Source organism: Mercenaria mercenaria, chromosome 11, assembly GCF_021730395.1.
Source record: "Mercenaria mercenaria strain notata chromosome 11, MADL_Memer_1, whole genome shotgun sequence".
In the NCBI taxonomy this organism is placed as follows: Eukaryota; Metazoa; Mollusca; class Bivalvia; order Venerida; family Veneridae; genus Mercenaria; species Mercenaria mercenaria.
In genome coordinates this window covers 69,721,166-69,745,540 of record NC_069371.1, presented here as the reverse complement: position 1 = coordinate 69,745,540, position 24,375 = coordinate 69,721,166, and the positions used below count along the sequence as shown (strand labels likewise).

General features: G+C 37.3%; 1 protein-coding gene across 1 annotated transcript in view; it reads right to left on the bottom strand.

Annotated features, from left to right (window-relative positions):
• Positions 1-24,375, bottom strand: part of LOC123532722 (dynein axonemal heavy chain 8-like) — a 330,542-nt gene that overhangs the window by 289,590 nt on the left and 16,577 nt on the right. Inside the window, exons 3-7 of the mRNA XM_053518182.1 lie at positions 20,472-20,606; positions 11,682-11,772; positions 9,699-9,850; positions 8,273-8,468; positions 5,068-5,237 (exon numbers count right to left, since the gene is read on the bottom strand). Coding sequence (XP_053374157.1) covers positions 5,068-5,237; positions 8,273-8,468; positions 9,699-9,850; positions 11,682-11,772; positions 20,472-20,606 — 744 coding nt within the window. The remainder of the gene's footprint in view (positions 1-5,067; positions 5,238-8,272; positions 8,469-9,698; positions 9,851-11,681; positions 11,773-20,471; positions 20,607-24,375) is intronic.

Sequence of the window (24,375 nt, the reverse complement as noted above, 5' to 3'; positions counted from 1 at the left end):
AAACATCAAATGTTGATAATAAATATTGATAGAAAATAAAACATTTACAGTGTACGAAATTCAGATTTGAATCCAATAGCCCGTTCGGGCTACCAGATTAAAAATTTTCCAAGCCCAACACCAATTTCACTAGCCCGAACTTTAACACCTTAAAATACATAATTTTTGCACCATATAACATTTTGTTTAACAGACATCTCTATGCATGTTTGAAGTAATAAAAAAGACATACAGTACATTTTGCCATGTTTTTGAAAAATTTTAACTCGAAATACACCAGTCCAGATCAGCATCGTCAGAGTCCAAAAGCATCGGACATGACACTCCTTGCCAAAACGAAATCTAAACTATTATGCCCGAATTTTTAGGATCCGCACTCACCAATTACTGCAACTCGGACTGTTGACAATTTGTAAGATGTAATACCGAGTGCTGAATACACATTACCATGGTTCATACAGACCTTCCCAAAAAAAATTCAAGTAGTTTTCAAGTAGTCTTCCTCCATTTTCAAGGACTAAAATGGGCGCAATGTCACTGTTGCTGAGACATGAAATAACCAATTTAAATCCAATTTAGGACAAAATTAAACAATGTAACACAAGATTTATGCATTTTCACAGTACAGGGTTCGAATTTAGCCAGATTTTCTACTTGCATTTTTTTTGCAAGTGGTATTTTTTTTTAACTTGCTAAATGAAAAAACAACTTGCATTTTCCGCGACTTGTCACTTTATTACAACATTAACACAAACATCCAAGTGACGAGTCAAGCCAATCGTATCTGCGCTTTGTAAATAGTAACTTATTATAGATTACCAAAAAACCCACCGGATGCCGTAAACGTCATCAAAATTAGCACAGGTACTTGTCAGCAGTTGAAAAGACATGCGCACGGGACATGTATCGAGTGTAAACTTCAGTTTATGACGAAAGATGAAAGAGTGCTCCGAAATTCGTTCTGCAAATGACAATGCGCTGCAATGACTGCAAGTTGTTAAAGAAAGAACAGTGTAAGATCGAGACGACCGTTAGAAATGCACATTATTCAGCCAAAAATTTTCACTCCCAAAAAAATGCTGGTGTCTGAAATCTCACCTCGCAGTTTGAAATTTGCACTAGCATTTCGCGAGTATGCGAGCTTAAATTCGAACCCTGCAGTAGGTGGGGGCGGGGCGGTATTGTCAAGTTGTTATTATTTATATCCTGTGTTGACTCTCTTACATGCTTAGGAGCGAAAAAAGCATCAACTGTTTCAGTCGAACTTCTAATGGCAGAGCTGTTTTTATGTTTTTCGCTTTTGGAATGTGATTTTAAATTATGCACTTCCTCCCATAGCAGCGATGTCGATTATGTTGTCACAAAAAACACAAAGGCATTTTCGTTTTTCGCCTTTGAATTCCCGTAGCCAATGTTTATAATTGTCATCAGTAAGCCACTTTTGCGAAAAGACACAAATGTACATTTTAGAACTCATGTTTTTCTTCCTGGAAAAATGACCTTATGCATCGCGGATAAATTACACAGTGTGAAAATTACTTGAAAGAGCATAAAACCCGTAAAGTACAGTACCGTACCGTACTATCGCCGACTCCGTGGCAGGCCCTAATGGCGGTAACGGTTGTTGTTATTTTTGTCGTTTTTTTAGTTTATTTTGGTCCGTTTATAATGTTTGTCCGTTTTCACTTCACACCCGACAAATTTAAGGACTATTTGCCATCTTTTGTACGTTTTTTCCTAAATTCAAGTAGTTTTCAAGTAGTTTCTGACTGTTACAAAATTCAAGTAGTTTTCAAGGAGTAGGCATCAAATTCAAGGACTTTTCAAGGCCTATGCGAACCATGATTACACACACGCTGATAGCATAATTTAAGCTCCACCTACTGCAGGTACTTGTGAGATTTTCGCGAGAAGTGTGAAAGCTAATCAAATTATCCGTTACGCTAGAGGTGATTGTATTCAGCCAATCAGAGCTGCGGTTACGTCTTTGACACTGTGTTTGATTGTCAACACCCATGAGTGCAAAAACCAATAATTCCATAAGCGTTTCTCAGTCTGGAAAATCACGATGCAGTACTCGTTTAATTAGCATGTTTTTTTTTAAACAAATGAGGAAAATTTGGTAGCCCCGTTGGGCTTGTACCTGTGGAAAATCGGTAGCCCGAGCTGAAATTTGGTAGCCACGGGCTGTCGGACTACCGTGAATTTCGAACACTGATTTATTTAAAAAGTTGTTAGTGTGTGACGGGGGGGTAAAATTTTCCATGCTGATATGTATTCATGGAAGTATAAAGTTTTAATAAAAAGACAAGAGGACCATGATGGTCCTGAATCGCTCACCTCTTCCCACATGACCCAGTTTTGAGTATGACGTCGTTTTTTCTATTATTTGACATAGTGACCTAGTTTTTCAGCTCATGTGACCCAGTTTTGAACTTGACCTAGATATTATCAAGATAAAAATTCTGACCAATTTTCATGAAGATCCATTGAAAAATATGGTCTCTAGAGAAGTCACAAGGTTTTTCTATTATTTGACCTATTGACCTAGTTTTCGAAAGTAAGTGACCCTGTTTTGACCTTTACCTAGATATCATCAAGGTGAACATTCTCACTAATTTTCATGAAGATCTCATGAAAAATATGGCCTCTAGAGAGGTCACAAGGTTTTTCTATTTTTATACCTACTGGCCTAGTTTTTGACCGCACGTGACCCAGTTTCCAAACTGACCTAGATATCATCAAGGTGAACATTCAGATCAATTTTCATGAAGATCCATTGAAAAATATGGCCTCTAGAGAGGTCAAAAGATTTTAATAATTTTAGACCCACTGACCTAGTTTTTGACCGCAGTTGACCCAGTTTCAAACTTCACCTAGATATCATCAAGATGAACATTCAGACCAACTTTCATACAGATCCCATGAAAAGTATGGCCTCTAGAGAGGTCACAAGGTTTTTTTATTATTTGACCTACTGACCTAGTTTTTTATGGCACGTGACCCAGTTTCGAACTTGACCTAGATATCATCAAGGTGAACATTCTGACCAATGTTTATGGAGATCCATTCACAAGTATGGCCTCTAGAGAGGTCACAAGGTTTTTCTATTTTTAGACCTACTGACCTAGTTTTTGACCGCAAATGACCCAGTTTCGAACTTGACCTAGATATCATCAAGATGAACATTCAGACAAATTTTCATACAGATCCCATGAAAAATATGGCCTTCAGAGAGGTCACAAGGTTTTTCCATTATTTGACCTACTGACCTAGTTTTTGATGGCACGTGACCCACTTTCGAACTTGACCTAGATATCATCAAGACGAACATTCAGACCAACTTTCATACAGATCCCATGAAAAATATGGCCTCTAGAGAGGTCACAAGGTTTTTCTATTATTTGACCTACTGACCTAGTTTTTACAGGCACGTGACCCACTTTCGAACTTGACCTAGATATCATCAAGGTGAACATTCTGACCAATTTTCATGAAGATCTCATGAAATATATGGCCTCTAGAGAGGTCACAAAGTTTTTCTATTTTTAGACCTACTGACCTAGTTTTTGACCGCACATGACCCAGTTTCGAACCTGACCTAGATATCATCAAGATGAATGTTCAGACCAACTTTCATACAGATCCCATGAAAAATATGGTCTTTAGAGAGGTCACAAGGTTTTTCTATTATTTGACCTACTGACCTAGTTTTTGAAAGCACGTGACCCAGTTTTGAACTTGACTTAGATATCATCAAGGTGAATGTTCTGACCAACTTTCATGAAGATCTTGTGAAATATATGGCCTCTAGAGAGGTCACAAGGTTTTTCTATTTTTAGATCTACTAACCTAGTTTTTGATGGCACGTGACCCACTTTCGAACTTGACCTAGATATCATCAAGGTGAATGTTCTGACCAATTTTCATGAAGATCTTGTGAAATATATGGCCTCTACAGAGGTCACAAGGGTTTTCTATTTTTAGACCTACTGACCTATTTTTTGACCGCACATGACCCAGTTTCGAACTTGACCTAGATATCATCAAGATGAACATTCAGACCAACTTTCATACAGATCCCATAAAAAATATAGCCTTTAGAGAGGTCACAAGGTTTTTCTATTATTTGACCTATTGACCTAGTTTTTGAGGGCACGTGACCCAGTTTCGAACTTGACCTAGATATCATCAAGGTGAACGTTCTGACTAATTTTCATGAAGATCTTGTGAAATATATGGCCTCTAGAGAGGTCACAAGGTTTTTCTATTTTTAGACCTACTGACCTAGTTTTTGACGGCACGTGACCCAGTTTCGAACTTGACCTAGATATCATCAAGGTGAACGTTCTGACCAATTTTCATGAAGATCTTGTGAAATATATGGCCTCTAGAGAGGTCACAAGGTTTTTCTATTTTTAGACCTACTGACCTAGTTTTTGATGGCACGTAACCCAGTTTCAAACTTGACCTAGATATCATCAAGGTGAACAATCTGACCAATTTTCATGAAGATCTTGTGAAATATATGACCTCTAGAGAGGTCACAAGGTTTTTCTATTTTTAGACCTACTGACCTAGTTTTTGATGGCACGTGACCCAGTTTCGAACTTGACCTAGATATCATCAAGATGAACATTCTGACCAACTTTCATAAAGATCCCATGAAAAATGTGACCTCTAGAGTGGTCACAAGCAAAAGTTTACGGACGGACGGACGCACGCACGCACGCACGCACGGACGGACGACGGACGGACACTGCGCGATCACAAAAGCTCACCTTGTCACTTTGTGACAGGTGAGCTAAAAAAGCAGATGGAACAGATGGAAAATTATGACCCTGAATTATTGTACTTTCACAACTTTATCTGCCAACTCTTTTCAGCCATCTTTTTAAAATGCACCAGGGTTTTGCCCATATAAACTTCATGACAATTATTCTGCTACCACAAAATATTCCCATTCATATTTGTTTTCTTCTTTTAAAATAATTCTAAACTCTTGTAAACTATTTCAAATGTTCCCAAAATGGCAGTGTGGCTTCAGCTGCGGAAAAGAGAAATTACCTGTTCAATCTGTTTACACCACTGACTGGTAAGATCCTCCATGTCACTGACAACATCAGGGTCAGATGCTAGATTTATACACTCATTTAACTCCTTGATTGCATACAGATTCACTTTGTCTCCAGTATATTCAACTAGTCTTACACCTTCACCAGCATTTGCTTGAGCACCTAGGTATTTAAAATAGTTTAGGTATTAACTTTAAAAGAATGATATTAACATTGTGTAACACATGCCCTCCTGAACGATTGTAGGACATTTGCCCCCCAATGAAAAAATGTACTAACGGACATTTGCCCCCCTGTTGAAATGGCAGATAGGACATTCCCCCCCCCCCCCCCCCCCCCCCCCCCCCCCCCCCCCCCCCCCCCCCCGACTTCTTCTTTTTAGAATGGACATTTGCACCCCAATATTTTTGTCCTATATGCCAGTAGATATACTGTGTTTTATGTTGTTTTATTATCAAAATTACTCTAAAAGGCAATTTTCAGTCCAAAAAAACAACTATTTTATTGATAAAAATTTGATGAATATGTTAATTACATTCAGGTGTAAAGGTAGATAATAGCCTATTATTGAGTTATAAAAGTGCTCATGACAATATATGTTATAATTTTTTAATTTGTGCAATGTTTTTAACACTCAAACTTATTAATTTGGCAATTATCTACTAGAAAGATGTAAGAAACAAAGACATTGTTATCTACAATATGATAATTATCTTCTACTAAGTTCCTAAAAAATCACTAGGGGACAAAAATATTGGGGGACAAATGTCCGTTTCAGAAATAAGCACTGGGGGGAAAATGTCCTATCTACCATTTCAACTGGGGGGCAAATGTCCTGCAGTCCACTTTTTTATTGGGGGGCAAATGTCTGGATCCCCCTCCTGAACATGCCTGTAACACCATTTTAATACCATCAAAAAAGGACTTACTACAAAAAGAGTAATGAGTCAGGAAAATTCGACAAGATAGTCATATGTCCACTTGATGTTGATAATCTTTACCATATTTCATGTTGGTACATGGAATGTGCTGGAGTTGAGTAGATTTCTGTATTCAGTATAAAATACATATAAGAAGTCAAGTGCCCTTATTTGTACAAACTTGCCAAATGCCTCTATCTGAAGTTTACAGAGAACTTTATAAAAATGCTACAGACCAAGTCCTATGAAGATCCAACAAGGTATTTTATTTTTTTTTTTAGCTGTAGAGGTCCCAAAAATGAATTAAGTGACACAACTGAATAAAATGAAGAGAGCACCTTATTAAGATGCAAGAGGACCCCTGATTTAAAGAGCCAAATGCCCCTGTTCAGTGCCTTTTTTCCCTAAAACTTTAAACAGGCCCTTTATTTGTTAAAAACAAGCATTCTTAAACTGTGAAAAAGTTTAAGCATTGTTTTCTCTAGAATCGTGTAATAAAAAGCATAATATTGACTGGATTTGTGAAAAATAATTTTACACTTTTTGATTCAAATATTTAGCAACTGAATTATTCTACATGGAATCAAGGGGTCCCAACAAGTTTGGGTGGTATCTATGAACATACTGTTAATGACAAAAACTTATTCAGATCTCTTTTAAAAATAACTTTGATTTTCAAGTATACATTGTTCTTTTCATGACATTACAATTAGTGATGTTCCGATTGTCGCTGATGTTCGAATAATCATCGCCAAAGTTTCGAAGTCGGCAACATCGATTCTGACCAAAAAGAATCGATTCTAGTCACTGATTTTGTTAAAAAATTGAACCATTGCTTTGAGGACTTTTTCAGATACTTCTCGTTGTTTAGCTTAAATACTTTTGCTCTTTATAATCTTTGGGTTAGTATTTCAAAATACCTGCTCTTTAAATTGGAGAACGCTGTCAGGCCAGCTGTCATGATCGTAACAACAATATAAATTTTGTTGCCCCGGCAGTAAAAAATCAGACGCCTTGAAATATTTTGGGTTCTGCATGATGCCTGAATACCGGGTGTTGGCTCCTTTTAAGGAAAACCTTGATACTACTAGAGCTGTTTGCAAAATATGCTTTAAAGCGTACATAAATGAAGGTAGCCCACCCACTTTTTTTCTAATTGGAAATAATTATCAGATTTTATTTGACAAGCTTTTATAATTCCTTCAATACAAAATAGTGGATTTACTTAAAAAAAATATGTTAAACTAATTCCAGACCTGCAAGCAATGTCCCCAGCATATATTCCGTATCAAATTTGGCAGTGCATCTAGCATGACTTGAATCCCAGGCCTTGAGTCATAGAGAAAATATGAATTCTATTTACTTTTGCATTTGGTCCAATAGTTCCTCCCAGATCGCAGTTTGGACTTATTTGTTCCAACCTTTGAACAGCTGGTTAAGCTATTGGTTGGTTATTTTTAAGGCTATATGTCGGCATTTTTGGAGAATTTGAAAAACAAATCTTTGAGTTAAGGACTGCCTTTATAGTGAAATAAAAAAAAATCCCATCAAGACAAATATTTTGAATAAAGATCTAACCAGCAGATAGGTTAACAGCCAGTTAAAGATTCGAACAACTGGGCCATAATTTCCCAACAGTTGCTAAAGGCTGTACAGTACAGCAGCTGTGTCATAGAACTCTTCATAAAAAGTAATAAAAGTAGTCATACAATAATCTGAAAGTCTTGAGAAAGATTTGCTGTTACTACCATATTGCCACATTACAAAAGTCTGTATACTTGATCTTTCGGTTCCGATTCTTTCGATTAATCGAATCGGAGAGAGATCAGAATTGGACCAATTAATCGATTCTGCTTCAGCTGTCCGATTCTCATCACTAATTACAATGCATTTTTGTTTTGTAACGTAGAAATTCCTCAGTACAACTACAATCACATCTTCTGCAGATTACATTTATAAATTAAGATAGACAATTCTGAATTTTTGAAGGTCAGCTTTCAGGATTTATTTGTCCTTCTGAAAATCTGTCTGCTGGTCAGAGCCTGCCATTTATTAAGTACAGTGCATATAATATTACATCTATATGAAGACAGTTAAAGAGAATAAAACCTAGCATGCGGAAATCAGGAACAGAATATATTAGGGAAAAGGTGAAAGTGCTTCAAACCTTTGACAAGGCTGCAGATGCAGATGCTGGGTTGGGTATGATAGCTCTTCATATACTTCAGTTCCTACAGCTGAGCTTAAATAAAAGCCTGCTCCTAATATGATACATACTTTGCATATAGCCAACAAATCCTGATGTAGTATCTAGGAACTTCTGAATGGTTTTGCGTCCATTAGGAGTAGCGCTCAGTTCTCCCCATCTATTAAATCCTTCTATCATTGGCTGGAAAACTTTAGCCATAACCATCTCAAACATGCCCAGTATACCATCACAGTCTTTTATGTCCAAAGCACCAAAGTTAACCTCCTGTAAATTCATTGTTAACATATAAATTTCACTATCTTACGGGAACTGATATATAATACTTAGGACTACTTGGATGAACTTTATAAATTTATTTATGAGGCCCATGTCAAAAGAACAAGTATCTTCAGCCATTAAAATTTTTGACTTCTAGAATGTAGTTTTTTTTCCAGAAGTTTCATACTATTTTGTGCCTACAGAGCCCTACATAATAATTACATTAACCCTTACCCTGCTGAATTTCTATGATGAACTTGTCCATCTTTCAGTTTGGACAGTACCATTAACTTTTAAAAGGGGTGCATACCAAAAATACTGATTGAATGGCAAACAGTGCAGACCATGATCAGAATGCATGGATATGCAAGCTGATCATGGTCTGCACTGGTCACAAAGACAGAATCATCATGTTCAGCATGATAAGGGTTAATATACGATCTGTAGTAATAAATCTACCTATATCCAAGTTAATAAGTAACTGAAGATTTTTTAACAAAAATTTACAAGACTGATATATGACACGATGCCCCTTGAAAATGCTTGAAAGTGAGGTATGTTCCTGTGTCACCTGCTTACAGATAATGCTGCAAACTAGATAAAGGCAGTTGTTAGAATGAGAGTGCTTTTGCTCTAACAGGCATCAACTGAATTCAGCTGAGTCCTAAATACTTGGAACATTGTTATCATTTCTCACTAGTCCACAGGTCAGTGAATGCCTGCTTGCCAAACAGGAACTTTCATACTCACCTTAAAATGACTAATTACTCAACAATGTTCCAACCAGGTGGAACCGTAGTCTTGCCATGTTACCAGATCTGAGCAACTAGCTGCAATTCTAGCAGTTGCCAGTGATGATAAACATAACATTAACAAATCTACATCTATCAATTTCAGATCATACTGTCTTATTTTTGATGAAAAAGATACTGCTGAAAGTTTGGTCAGGTTGTCAACTCGTTTTCAAAAGGCAACAACAATACTTTCTAGTGAGAACAGCACAACCATGAATAAAGTTTTTGGTTGCATGATAAATAATAACAGAATTCTTGACTAAAGCAATTCAGACTAAGCTACCAAAAGGAAAGTGGAGGACCATCAATTATTTTAGATCTGACTAAGGTCCAGTTGTGAATCAAAACATCCCTTCCAGTTTGATTCAATGATCATTTTTGTTTGGGTTCTGATTTTACAACACTTTTACATATGAATTACAATCAACCAAGCCATTTTTACCTCCGCAACATTTTTGATAGTGATGTTTACATCCATTCTTGTACGGATGAAATACAAACAGATACCACTAAGTTTCTCTCCAGTTCCACTGGTAATAAACAATCTATTCACAATAGTTCCCTTGGCAACACCAGGTACAGTTCTCCCACACTCTGAAAAATTAAATGCAGTTTATGGATGTTATATTATTTATCAGGATACTGCTAAAAGTTTCAGCTTGCAACAAAAATACCTTTTAGCACATAATGGAATGCCTGTACTGGCTCTTACCCTGCTGTACTGTTAGCACTATATTATATATAAAGACAGACAGAGAGGCATAGAAGGCAAAAACAATATCTCTCCCATGAAAAGTCCAGACAATATACACAACTAGGCCAACCACTTCTGCAATATTTCACTGAAATGTGGCATGGAGTATTAGAGATAAGACATGCTGAAGGGTGGACTCTAGAATGCTAAAACAACAGGGCTCCACTGAAGACATAATTTAACAAGGCAGTCTATAAGACAGCTAAATCCCCCGCCACTGCTATGGATAGTGAAAGGGTAAACCTTTGATTTTAGCTGTGACCTTGACCTTGAACTGACATGGCTGACTCATGAATTCTGCACAACGTCTTGATGAGGTGATCATTTGACCCAAGTTTCATGAAAATCCTTCAAGGAGATACAGAGCTGAAACCTTTGACCTTCAGTTGTGATCTTGACCTTGAGTTGACATGGCTGACTCATGAGTTCTTGATGAGGTGATCATTTGACCCAAGTTTGATGAAAATCCTTCAAGAGATACAGAGTGGACACAAAATGGAAGGCTCAAACCTTCGACCCTTAGTTGTGACCTTGACCTTGAGCTGGCATAGTTGACTCATAATTTCTGCTCATCGTTTTGATGAGGTAATCATTTTACCCAAGTTTTATAAAATTCCTTCAAGGGGTTTAGGAGATATAGAGCAGACACGAAATGGAAGGCTGAAATCTTTGACCCTAAGTTGTGACCTTGACCTTGAGCGGGCATGACTGACTCATGGGTTCTGCATATCGTCCAGATGAGGTGATCATTTGACCCAAGTTTGATAAAATTCCTTCAAGGGGTTTAACCTTGAGTTGTGACCTTGACCTTGAGCCGACAAGGCTGACCCATGGATTCTGCACATCGTCTTGATGAGGTGATCATTTGACCCAAGTTTCATGAAAATCCTTCAAGGAGTTTAGAAAATATAGAGCGGACACAAAATGGAAGGCTCAAAACCTTTGACCCTAAGTTGTGACCTTGACCTTGAGCCGGCATGGCTGACTCATAGGTTCTGCACATCGTCTTGATGAGGTGATCATTTGACCCAAGTTTTATAAAATTCCTTCAAGGAGTTTATGAGATATTTGTTTGTTTGTTTGTTTTTGGGTTTAACGCCATTTTTCAACAGTATTTCAGTCATGTAACGGCGGGCAGTTAACCTAACCGGTCTTCCTGGATTCTGTACCAGTACAAACCTGTTCTCCGCAAGTAACTGCCAACTTCCCCACATGAGTCAGAGGTGGAGGACTAATGATTTCAGACACAATGTCGTTTATCAAATAGTCACAGAGGACATACGCCCCGCCCAAGGATCGAACTCTCGACCCCGCGATCCGTAGACCAACGCTCTTACCTACTGAGCTAAGCGGGCAGGCCTTATGAGATATAGAGCGGACACGAAATGGCAGGCTCAAACCTTTGACCTTGAGTTGTGACCTTGACCTTGAACCAACAAGGCTGACTCATGGGTTCTGCACATTGTCTTGATGAGGTGATCATTTGACCCAAGTTTCATGAAAACCCTTCAAGGGGTTTAGGAGATATGGACCGGATACAATTTTGTTACAGACGGACGGACGGACGGACGCAGACCACTCCTATAATCCCTCCACCACGGCGGGGGATGAACAAGCCAGAAAATAAGAAATTAAGTTGGACACTATGAACAAACACATTTCCATATTTACCTTCTAAACTTGGCATGGGAGCCTCTTGATAGTAAAACTTGAGACATCTGATGCCATCTTTGTTCATGAATGATTCAAATATATTCATATCCTAGAATAAAGCCAGAAATAAGTAAACTCTATGAAAAGTATTTATGCATTATATGACTTCAATTAATGATTTTTGTCCTTAAAGTTGCGAAACGGACAACAGATGGCAGTAACATACTTAGGATACAATATAAAGTGGTCAGAATAGGCTAAATGCAAACTAACGAAAATAAAAATCAAGTTTAATCCTACTTAGTTACTTATCAGTTGCTATTTAATTTTAACTTGGTAAATTATCATCATCTACCATAGCTGCTTGTTTATATTTGGGTATGGAAAATCATGGCAGGCGAAGGTAATTTGTGAAAGCAAAAAAAAAAAAAAATATAGCAAAACTGTATGTAACTAAGTAGGACTGAACCGTATTTGCTGTCTCGTTGGTTTGCATTTAGCCTGTTCTGACTGGTTGTAACGTTATTTTTAACTGGCAGGGTGTGCTTGGTGTGTTTTAACGGGAAGTCTTTGGTGCTAAAAATGTGCGAGGTTTATTCGGGTAGGGAGAAAACTACCATTTTGTACGCTGTTGCTTGCTCGTTGTGCGTAAACAATTTGCAACTCAGCTTTGAAGTGAGACACAGTATTTCATCAGTTAGCATAAAATAAATGATATGCATACACCACCACCCTATAGTGATCTGTATTTGGGTAAAATGTGATGAAGATCAATCAATGGATTACTTTGTATTTCGGCAAAGGGGAATAACCTAACGTAAAGTCAATTTTTGGGGAATTAAAAGAAATTTTCAGAGGGGAAGGGGCCTATCAATGGGCCTATTATGAAGGGGAAAAAAAACCTGGCTTCTCAGTCATAATGTGAGGATGGTTAATTCTTATTGAAATAATTTTTGAATTAGGCCATCCTTAAAAAATTGTTTGTTTGCAGTAACGCGACCCAGAATTTTTAGTGTGAGTAGGTAGGTAGGGATTTTTTTTTTTCTTTTTTTTTTTTTTGTATGCTAATTGTACAACACCTGCATTTTCTTTTTAACCCTCTGGTATGTACACCTTCTGGGTACTAACACTTCTCTGTAGAATGCTAACTTGATTGTAACATATCTGCAAGGGTGGTAGTTTTCACATAGTATGAATACTAATATTACTAGTAATATCACCTTTTTAATAACAATAAAAACAACAGATAGCCTGACACCAGTCAGAAACAGAGCTTATTATCTCCATATGAACTTAAAAATTTAAGATTATCAATATATTAAACAAAAATAATTGGCCAGACCTTTTGAATGTCCTTGCACTGGCTAGGGTAATAAAAAAAACATTACATTCCTTAGGATTCAGCATTGAAGTACATAGCAAAATCTTTGATATTTTAATACCCTGTAGACTTGAGTCTGATTACTAGCACCCGCACTCCTTCAAAGCCTATGTATCATGTAATTTTAAGACAATACTTAATTGTTTTACATTGTTTACTCAGGGCTTAAGCAATGTTAATATTTTAGGGAGAAGTCATTTCTTCCTCAGCTAAGATTATGGAGAAGTGGAGAGATTTTAGAGAGAGGTGGAGTGATTTTAGGGAAACGCGGAAAGATTTTTAATAGCGCCATGACATGCAAGTTGAAAATGGAACTAAATATACTTATCAATGTAAACCTAATTTCTTATCCTTGTGAATCTAATGTGATTAAACTGCAAATTAAAGTTTTTTTCTCTCTTGCAATGATTGCCTTAACCAAGAAAAGCCTAATCTGAATATGAATACAATTAAAAAAAGCTAGGTTAATTCTCACACCCTGGTACCGGCGCTCCCAAGTACAGGTGGCACTCACACATACAGCGCTCGATAAGCGATTTTGGAGGAGCGGTGGTTTAAGTATTTTTTAATTGTATCTCCGGAAATTCAAAACTTTTCTTAAAATGAAAGATATCTGCGCCCTGATGAATAATTGGTGACTATGTTTTGTGAGTGTCACAACATTCCATCTTGAAATAAACAAAATACGGCGAGGTAAACGTGAACGTTTGACTCAAAAATGTCAAATGTCAAAAAAAGCACGTAAAATACTCAGTAAATACTCCAAATGTATTCATTTTTGATACAGTATCGTATAGTCATGTCTTCCTACAATAACCAGTTCAAATTTCAAGACTTAATTTGTTATATTTAAAGAATGACTCGTGTTTAAAGATGGTTATGGGGTTTCAAAACGGCACTCACATGGCACAGGTGTTAATTTTTTTGGCGCTCAACAAGTACAGCTAGAGAAAAGTCTTCAGAAATGTAGGCCTTGTTGTTGTGTCTGTATATATGATCATAAATCTTTATACCGTTAAAAAACTGACTCTAGAAGTCGACCTTTTTATGTTAAAACTTACGGCGACAATATTTTAACATTATTTTTTATGAAAAAGCTTGTTGAAAACTGATAAATGCTGAAATTTTATATGTCCTAGGATTTCGTTGAAAAATGAAAAACGTGCTTCAAAACATTCTCAGTGGGATCAGTGGACGGTAAGGTTTGCAAGAAGATATGTGTGTGCTTGCGTGCGTTTGTGCGTGCGTATGCGTTTGGTTAAACGCCGTTACTAAACAATATTTCAGGTCAATCTCAACGTTTCTGAGTACCAGTATAATGCTATGAGCATCCGTATGAAATATATATATAGAGAGAGAGAGCCAGATCGATACTTTTTGTTGGGGTGTGGAATAAATGTTTGATTACAGAGTTAGTAAAACTCATCTATAACGGACTGACAAGTTTTCTATTCTTTTCTTTATTTTAATTTTAACAACTTACCATACGCCTACATTGAATGTATAATAAATGTTGAACTTCTTACGAACAATATTTTACTTGTATTATTAGATTTAAGATTCAGTAAACACTCATAACAGAGAAATGGAAGATTTGTACGGTACCGTGGCTGATTTATACCATTTCATCAATTCGCCACGCGACTCCGTCGAGCGAAAACACGAGAATTAAAAAAAATTTAAACGCGGAGTGTTTAGCGAGCAAAAATTCGATAACATGTGCGGAGCGAAAACATGATTATGGGGATGGAGGGAGGTGGGGGGGGGGGGGGGGGGGGGGCGAGGGTGCTGGCGTTCAGTGAGATTCAAGATGTAAAGCGGCTGGGTGCCCGGTGCCCACCAATGTTATGCCTTTCAAACCTCAACTCCTTGCTCGGAGCCCACTGATGTGCCAGTTTTAGCTCGACTCCCCCCAACGATTTACATATTAAATCTAAACTTTTGGTCTGCGATTCTCCATAGAGAAAATACTAGGAATAAGACAGGGCGGGAGCGTGGATTGAAAACATGATAATTAGTGGGGGCGCTGAGCGAAAAGTCGATATTTACGTTATAAATCGGCGCCCAAAATTAGCGGAAAGACGGAATGGCATATATCAGCCACTAAAGAATTTTGTTAAAATGTCTGTTAGGTTCAAAAGACGCTCATAATTTAATATCTTATTAATTCAAGGAATTTATCAATTAACGAGTTCTTGTTTGGCTTTCTCATGAATTGATGTGAGTCATTCCGATTTAATAGCAGACATGAGACGTGATGACTAGTTCCATTAACTACTGTTTAATCCAACATCAGACTGTTCTTGGTGGTGTTATCTCTACCACACATAACCAACCAGTCCGATTCATCTCTTTTCCGTTGTAGTTGCCTTAGAGCTGACGATTTCTCCACATTTCTGAAGACCTTTCTCTAGCTGTACTTGGTGAGCGCCAAAAAAATACACACCTGTGCCATGTGAGTGCCGTTTTGAAACCCCTTACCATCTTTAAACACGAGTAATTCTTTAAATATAACAAATTAAGTCTTGGAATTGGAACTGGTTATTGTAGGAAGATATGACTATACGATACTGTATCAAAAATGAATACATTTGGTGTATTTACTGAGTATTTTACGTGTTTTTTTGACATTTGACATTTTTGAGTCAAACGTTCACGTTTAACTCGCCGTAGTTTGTTTATTTCAAGATGAAATGTTGTGACACTCACAGAGCATAGTCATCAATTATTCACCAGGGCGCAGATATCTTTCATTTTACAAAAAAATTTGAATTACCGGAGATACAATAAAAAATACTTACACCACCGCTCCTCCAAAATCGCTTATCGAGCGCTGTATGTGTGAGTGCCACCTGTACTTGGGAGCGCCGGTACCAGGGTGTGATTCTATATCAGCAAAAAATAAATCAAGCTTCCAGTGCTAATGCACTCAAAGTCAAAACACAAAAACCCATAAAAGCATTTCACAGTCACTTCTTGAATTAAATACATGTCAATAGCAGTGACATCACTATGACATCACACATAATACTTGTCTTCTTTGATCTGCTACTGTCGGCACACATTAAAAGAAACAGTTGTCAAACAGATTAAACCCAGTTTCTGATGGCAGGTGTCAAAAATTTGCATGAATTTCAGTTACATTATGTAAGTCACAGAAAGTTTCAGTAATAATAACTATGTTTCTAAAGTCTGGGTTTTGAAAAATAGGAAAAAGTGGACCCATGGAAATTTAATTTCATGCAAATAGGAAAATCTAGAAATGTAAACATTATGGATTTCTTTCGCTGGTTTTAGTCATTCCATTGAAAGGATGTTTAACTTTTATAAATAAATTTTCAGGTAAGAAAATTTTGTTTGTCTAATATTTTTGACGTTTATTGTGCTCTTTCCAAGTGACTTGTGCAGTGTCACTGCAGTTTTATCCTCGGGGCAGATTAAAAAGATTATGCAACGACAAAAGATCGAAACTAAAATTATTATTTGTTTGCAAAATTGTTTGAGAAATTATGACAGAAAGATATCCAAGAATTTATCTATCCCAGATGTTTTACGTACGAGAAAAATCATTATTTTACAAATCTAAAACTTGGTTAAATACGTCTGCAGTATTGCACAGATAACACTATGTACCACGATTTGTCCATGTGGAATTTTTTAAACAACTTTTTGCATGAATTTTTGTAGTATATCAGGAAATCGGCAGGGCGTTCGGTAGACCCGAGGTTCTGGGTTTTCACTCACTTATCGAGAAAAACTCGTATCTGACCCACACAAAAAAAAATTCCCGTGCGTCGGCTTGACCCGGGGAAATTTTCTTTTATGCGTCTCGAGTTCGAAAGAACTGCCCCTTGTCAATCAAAATTCCGGTGAATTCGAATATTGTTCGCCGCCATAAGCGGAAGTATGGCAGTAGGCGGAGCTTGGTATATTAATCAGCTTCTGGCAGATGTCAATCATGCCACGCGCCGACTGACACGTGGGCTTCTCGCGGTTTGTATTTGGTACAATAATGTCCGTCATTGCCAAAGGTATTTATTTATCAATGTGTAAAAGTTAATCGATAAAAAATGCATAGAAGAGCAGCCTATTATCGTATTTGTGTCACTTGTTAATTAGCAGTATACAGAAAGCCTAACATTCACATATTTTGTTTCTTATCGGTCATATTGATCATTCATGTAGTTGAACCTCAACGAACACTGTCTAGGAAAACTTATAAATACAAATACAAATAGTTACCCAAAAGAAATAACGAAACAGGAAAGAATAAAAACATGGCACCGATAAAAAAAAAAATCCGAGTTTTGGGTTAAAAAATTGTTTGAGTCGCGGCGATTTTCGTGAGTCGGTCGCGTTACTGCAAACAAACAATTTTTTAAGGATGGCCTTATGAGTATTTTCATTTTTTTTTTATCAAATTAAGTGGAAAACTCTGCCTATACTGGGTCAAGGGGGATAATACAATATATAAGCAAAGGTCAATTGCTAATTAATAACTAGAAAATGCTTTTGTAAAAAAGCGCATGTCTCCCCCAATGCAAAGTCCTATAGGCACGAAGTCAATAGGGGTCAGGAGCGAAAGTCAAACAGACACTGATGGTTGGCTGCAATAGGGATCATCTACTTGGCATGTCCAGTCATCCCGCTAAATTTCAACACTAGTAGCCTAGTGGTTCTCAAGTCACTGTTCAGGCTCCTGTGACCTTGACCTTTGATCAAGTGACCTCAAAATAAATAGGGGTCATCTACTCTGCATGTCCAATCATCCTATTAAGTTTCAACATTGTAGGTCAAGTGGTTCTCAAGTTACTTCCAAAAAATGATTTTACATGAACAGGCCACTGTGACCTTGACCTTTATTAGACTGACTCCAAAATCAATAGGGGTCATCTACTCTGCATGTTCAATCATCCTACGAAGTTTCAACATTCTGGGTCAAGTGGTTCTCAAGTTATTGATCGGAACTGGTTATCAATGTTCAGGCCCCTGTGACCTTGACCTTTAACGGAGTGACCCCAAAAACAATAAGGGTCATTTACTCTGCATGAACAATCATCCTATGAAGTTTCAACATTCTGGGTCAAGAGGTTCTCAATTTATTGATTGGAAATGGTTTTCAATGTTCAGGCCCCTGTGGCCTTGCCCTTTAACAGAGTGACCCTAAAATTGTTAGGGTTCATCTACTCTGCATGACCAATAATCCTACGAAGTTTCATCATTCTGGGTCAAGTGGTTCTCAAGTTACTGACCGGAAATGGTTTTCAATGTTCGGGCCCCTGTGACCTTGACCTTTCACAGAGTGACCCCAAAATCGTTAGGGGTCATCTACTCTTTATGATCAATCATCCTATTAAGTTTCAACATTCTGGGTCAAGTGGTTCTGAAGTTACTGACTGGAAATGGTTTTCAATGTTCGGGCCCCTGTGACCTTGACCTTTCACAGAGTGACCCCAAAATCGTTAGGGGTCATCTACTCTTTATGATCAATCATCCTATTAAGTTTCAACATTCTGGGTCAAGTGGTTCTCAAGTTACTGACCGGAAATGGTTTTCAATGTTCAGGCCCCTGTGACCTTGACCTTTAATGGAGTGACCCCAAAATCAATAGGGGTCATCTACTTTGCATGTACAATCATCCTATGAAGTTTCAACATTCTGGGTCAAGTGGTTCTCTAGTTATTGATCAGAAATGGTTTTCAATGTTCAGGCCCCTGTGACCTTGACCTTTGACGGAGTGACCCCAAAAACAATAGGGGTTGTCTACTCTTTATGACCAATCATCCTATGAAGTTTCAACATTCTGGGTCAGGTGGTTCTCTAGTTATTGATTGGAAATGGTTTTCAATGTTCAGGCCCCTGTGACCTTGACCTTTAACGGAGTGACCCCAAAATCAATAGGGGTCATCTACTCTTCATGACCAATCATCCTATGAAGTTTCAACATTCTGGGTCAAGTGGTTCTCTAGTTATTGATCGGAAATGGTTTTCAATGTTCAGGCCCCTGTGACCTTGACCTTTGACGGAGTGACCCCAAAAACAATAGGGGTTGTCTACTCTTTATGACCAATCATCCTATGAAGTTTCAACATTCTGGGTCAGGTGGTTCTCTAGTTATTGATTGGAAATGGTTTTCAATGTTCAGGCCCCTGTGACCTTGACCTTTGACGGAGTGACCCCAAAATCAATAGGGGTCATCTACTTTGCATGATCAATCATCCTATGAAGTTTCAACATTCTGGGTCAAGTGGTTCTCTAGTTATTGATCGGAAATGGTTTTCAATGTTCAGGCCCCTGTGACCTTGACCTTTGACGGAGTGACCCCAAAATCAATAGGGGTCATCTTCTCTTCATGACCAATCATCCTATGAAGTTTCAAGATTTTGGGTCAAGTGGTTCTCTAGTTATTGATCGGAAATGGTTTTCAATGTTCAGGCCCCTGTGACCTTGACCTTTGATGGAGTGACCCCAAAAACAATAGGGGTCGTCTACTCCAGCAGCCCTACAACCCTATGAAGTTTGAAGGTCTAGGTCAAATGGTTCTCCAGTTATTGCTCGGAAATGAAGTGTGACGTACGGACGGACGGACGGATGGACAGACAGGGCAAAAACAATATGTCTCCTGGGGGAGACATAATTATGTGTCAGTGAGGTTTGGTGATTTTAGTTGAAATACTTTTTGAATTACAAGCATTTTTATTTGTTTTACCACATAAAGGGGAAAAACTCTGCTTTTACAGGGTCAAGGGGAATAATACAATGTGTGAGGAAAGGTCATGTACTAATTAATAATTATGTGAAGTTTGGTGATTATAGTTTAAATAGCTTTTGAATTATAAGCATTTCAATTTTCTCCAAACAGATAAAGGGGGAAAAACTCCACCTTTACTAAGCCATGGAGGATAATACTCAACGTGAGCGAATTGATAATTAATCATGTGAGTTTTGGTAATTGTAGCTGAAATCCTTTTGAATTATAAGCACCTCAATTTTTAATGGACACATAGATGAGGCAAAAACAGCTAGATTGACAACACCAAAACAAGTCAGTTATGGATCCTGGAAAGTGTGATGAGATATGCATTAATGTAATAAAACTTCCTTTCCCCACCAAGCTGTACCAAGTGTTTGGACAAATGGCAAATCTCTGTGGTTAAATGAACATTATATGCACTGTTTTGCAATGAACTCATTTGTGCTCCAGTTCCACCCATCATTTTCTTTTAATCTGTTTAATGGTAAGAAATTTCTTTAAACCATACTCATCCATGTTTAGCGACGTGCTTTGCCTATTAAATTCACCGCTCAGACAACATTGGAACTGCCTGCTTTGATAAAGCTATGATCATTGTAAGGAATGGGAAAAACAATACTGAAACAATTAATAAATGTGAAAGAACATATAAGTCCAATAAACTAGCAATCACCCGTTCTGAATCAAGTAACAATTCTTCTGCAGCTCCGACATCAAGTTTGAGATGATTTCCAACCATACCCAAAATATACTTATGAGCAGGTGTCAGAAATGCCCTCCTAGTCTCTCTTGCATCTCTTGCTTTGGCCTAAAATGATTAAGAGCAGTGAAAAACTAGTATATGTCTCAATTGTTTTCATTGCACAAGGGTTCATGGTAAATGGTACAATTATGCCATGGATGTTTAAGTGCAAAATCATAAAATAATTTTTGGTACACTTCATACATGTTTAACTTTTAGAAATATTATGGGCATCCTGAATGAAAATAAGCCTTGTTTTAAAGCTGTTTAATGACTAAATGACCTGCTTTTCAAAATTATTCTTAATTAAAAAATAAAAAGTGCCCACCCGCCCCATTTTTTCCCAAAATTTGGATGAGAATCTAAACATTTTTTTTCTTCGACCTTACATACAAAAACTTAACCAAAAACTGCTAAGTGGAAAAAGGGACATAATTTTGTAAAAAAGCGAACTGAGTTTAATATGGAACCTGTGCAATGCATGTCAGATCATCACAGTGAACAATGTGTGAAGTTTCAATCCATCCTAATAGTGGGTACCAGCTTATATACACAAACTTAACCAGAAATTGCTATGTCAAAAAAGGGGCATAATTTTGTAAAAATGCAAAGTAGAGTTATGGAACCTATGCAATGCATGTCAGATCATCACAGTGAACAAGTGTGTGAAGTTTCAATCCATTCCCATTAGTGAGATACCAGCTTACATATAAAACCTTACCAAAAATTTATAAGTCGAAAAAGGGCCATAATTTTGTAGAAAAGCAAAATAGACTTATGGAACCTGTGCAATTATTGTAGTCAGTTTATCACAGTGAATAGTGTGTGAAGTTTCAATCCATTCCCACAAGTGGTTACTGAGATACCAGCTTACATTTAAAAACTTAACCAAATCAGGACGCGGACGCGGATGCAGACACATGGTCAGGTCCAATAGCTCTACCTATTCTTTGAATACTGTGAAATCATTTTATTCGCTTAGGATGAATTTTCGCGTATTTTGCGCTAGGACCGATGCGCGAATTAAAGACCGAGCTATTATTATTTTTTAATTTTAATTTTATTTTTCATTTCTAAAATTGAAAATGCGTGAATTAAAGCCCGCGCGAAACAGTCCATTTTCACATTTGCGCGAAATTTCATGCCAGCGAATTTAAATGATTTCACAGTAGTCAAGTTAAAAATGTCTTAGAAATCAAAAGTTATAAGGGGTAACTTTATTTTTAGATGAATATGTTTGGGGCTGCTGCCCCCACACCCCGGTTTGCCCCACACACCTTTACTTGCTGCACATGCGCATTTTTAACTTCTGGGGACCGCTAAGTGCATTCTACCCAAAAATTTAGTCTAAAGTTATTTATTATAGTATAGAATTTTAAAGCGTTCAGACAGTTTCTGTATACGAGATGGGCGAAATATTTACTGACTAGAGCAGGGCTCCGGAAATTTTGATAACTCAATCGGTCCGAAACAAAAATCCTGACATTGGCGCTACCCCACCCACCGAATTCCCAATATAACATATTTTGTAAAACGTGATAGGGTAAAGAAATAAGCATGTCATGCATTAAAACTGAGTTACTAGTCACCGCGCGTTACCATACAATGAAGACAGTTATTCAGTGTTATGTATGATCGTTACTAAATTTGTTTAAATTTCGATGTTTTTTCGAGATAATACGAGGCATGGACACCGTGTGCGTAACTAGTCTAAAAGCCAATGCACGTGACTTTGATACCGTATACACAGCAGATACTTTGTGATGTTTCCTCATTCTTTGACGGAATTCTATAAAATACAATGCGTCAAAGTGAGTTACACGACACATATTCTCTGCTAAACAGCCTCAGTATTTAAAGAATACTCTGCCGCGGACCAAATGTGTACGTTATTTGAACGCTGAGATCAAATTTCCCGCATGTATAGTACCAAAACGTCACGCGGGTTGGCCACGGATATTTCATTTCACTTACATTGTACTTCAATAAGCAACTACATTTTGATAAAGTTATATGTTCTCTTCTGATGTAAACAAAATTTCATTTTGAAACGTTTTTTAAAAGACCGATTTGATAAACAGTGCCACTCCGGTTTTCTTTACCATTCGTGGTTGCCCGTCCATTTTTTTCTTTTTTGTACAGTCGGGTTGCAAAGACGATTTTCTGCTTTTGTTTCAACTGGAGCCCCAACAAATGAATCATGTAATTTTTTCAAATCAAGTAATTATAAAAATTATTTTTATCGGTTTTCCGTGTGATGTCTCATTAAATCAAAGACCTATAATGTACAATTATAGCTCTTTGATTAAAATTAAATTCCTTTGATTAAATGCAGCGACCATTTGTTTGTTACCGTGATCAAACATAGCCTTTTGAAATAAAGCATCCGTTGGATTCTAAATAAAAGAAGTGGATCCCCGTCGAAATGATTTGGATCCAGTCAGAAACGTTAGGAAACCAGTCGGAATGTTTAATACACCGCAGTCGGCTGTCTGCAAACTTTAAAGGATGTGCCGCGCGAGCACTGATTGCGTCACGCGCTAATTACGGACCGATTATCAAAGTGACAATCAGACCGATTGACACGTTTATTTATTATCTGAAGGTGCGACCAACAATTTCCTGCTTGGCAGGTGATTGTGTATTGAGATATCAGACCGAAATTTATACTTTTCTCCATTTTTACGGGACCGATTTTTTTCGTTTTTTCACTTCACGAATCGGTCTGAAAAGTCAAAAATCGGTCCAAAACCGACAAACCGGCAAATTTCCGAAGCCCTGGACTAGAGCTGCTTTTGAGAAAAGCACATGTCTCCCACAACTACCTAATCATCTAAATAGTAAGTCAGTCTTTTACTGTTTACTAGGGCTGTAATGAATACACTAAGGGGCGAATATGATACGTATCACGAATACAGGGTGACGAATTCATGAATACTTATTCTATACTAAAAGGTCACTGAACATTATGTGGCTTTTGCCAACAATAGATTACAGTTTGCTGACAAGATTATAGTACTTACTTGGTACTCAAAACACTGTGATTGTGAACAAATACTGTTCAAAGGTAAAAAAAAACACACACACAGTCAGCATGTAAGCTTATAGACATTTGGATTCAAATGACTTGAACTGTCAACTGTTTGGCAAAAAAATGACTAGAGAAGACCAAAAACTGACGATGTGTATTTGGCAGGAGGATCCCCTATTTCAACGGTTTAAATTACTCGCTGCTCAACATGTTTATGTAGACAGTTTCTGGATATCGTGAAATGGAATTCCCACATGTTGAAATCAAATATTTTGAAATTATATAATATTATGAATTCAATCTCATTTCAAACCCAGAAAATTATTTATAGCACAATATTAATGGTAAACCAACAACAAATATCCGCCCTACGAGACTTATCAAATCATTGTTGTGAAAATATTTGTCTACTGTTGTGGGTGGGGTAATACCAAGAAAACGAATAATTAATGCGAAATGCCCTATGAAATGGAGCATTTTCTGTAGCTTTCTTGTGTTTTAGGTAAATTCAAGTAGTTTTAGTTTGGATTATACAGTTTTTATTTATATTCGTAAATATTCGGTTCAAGACATGGCGAATAACAATTGCAATTCGGACAAAACTGTATTCGACTAAATCGAATATTCGAATCATTCGAATATTTTTTTTGCCATTTTGGGAAAGCGTCCGCGTCCGGACGATTTGGGAAAAATAGCGTCGTTTTCATCCTAATTGGGAATTTTGTGTAACAAAATTACAATAACCCCTTTCCTGGATTTAATTGAGTTACACTAGAGCTAGTGTTCTGATCATCACAACATGAT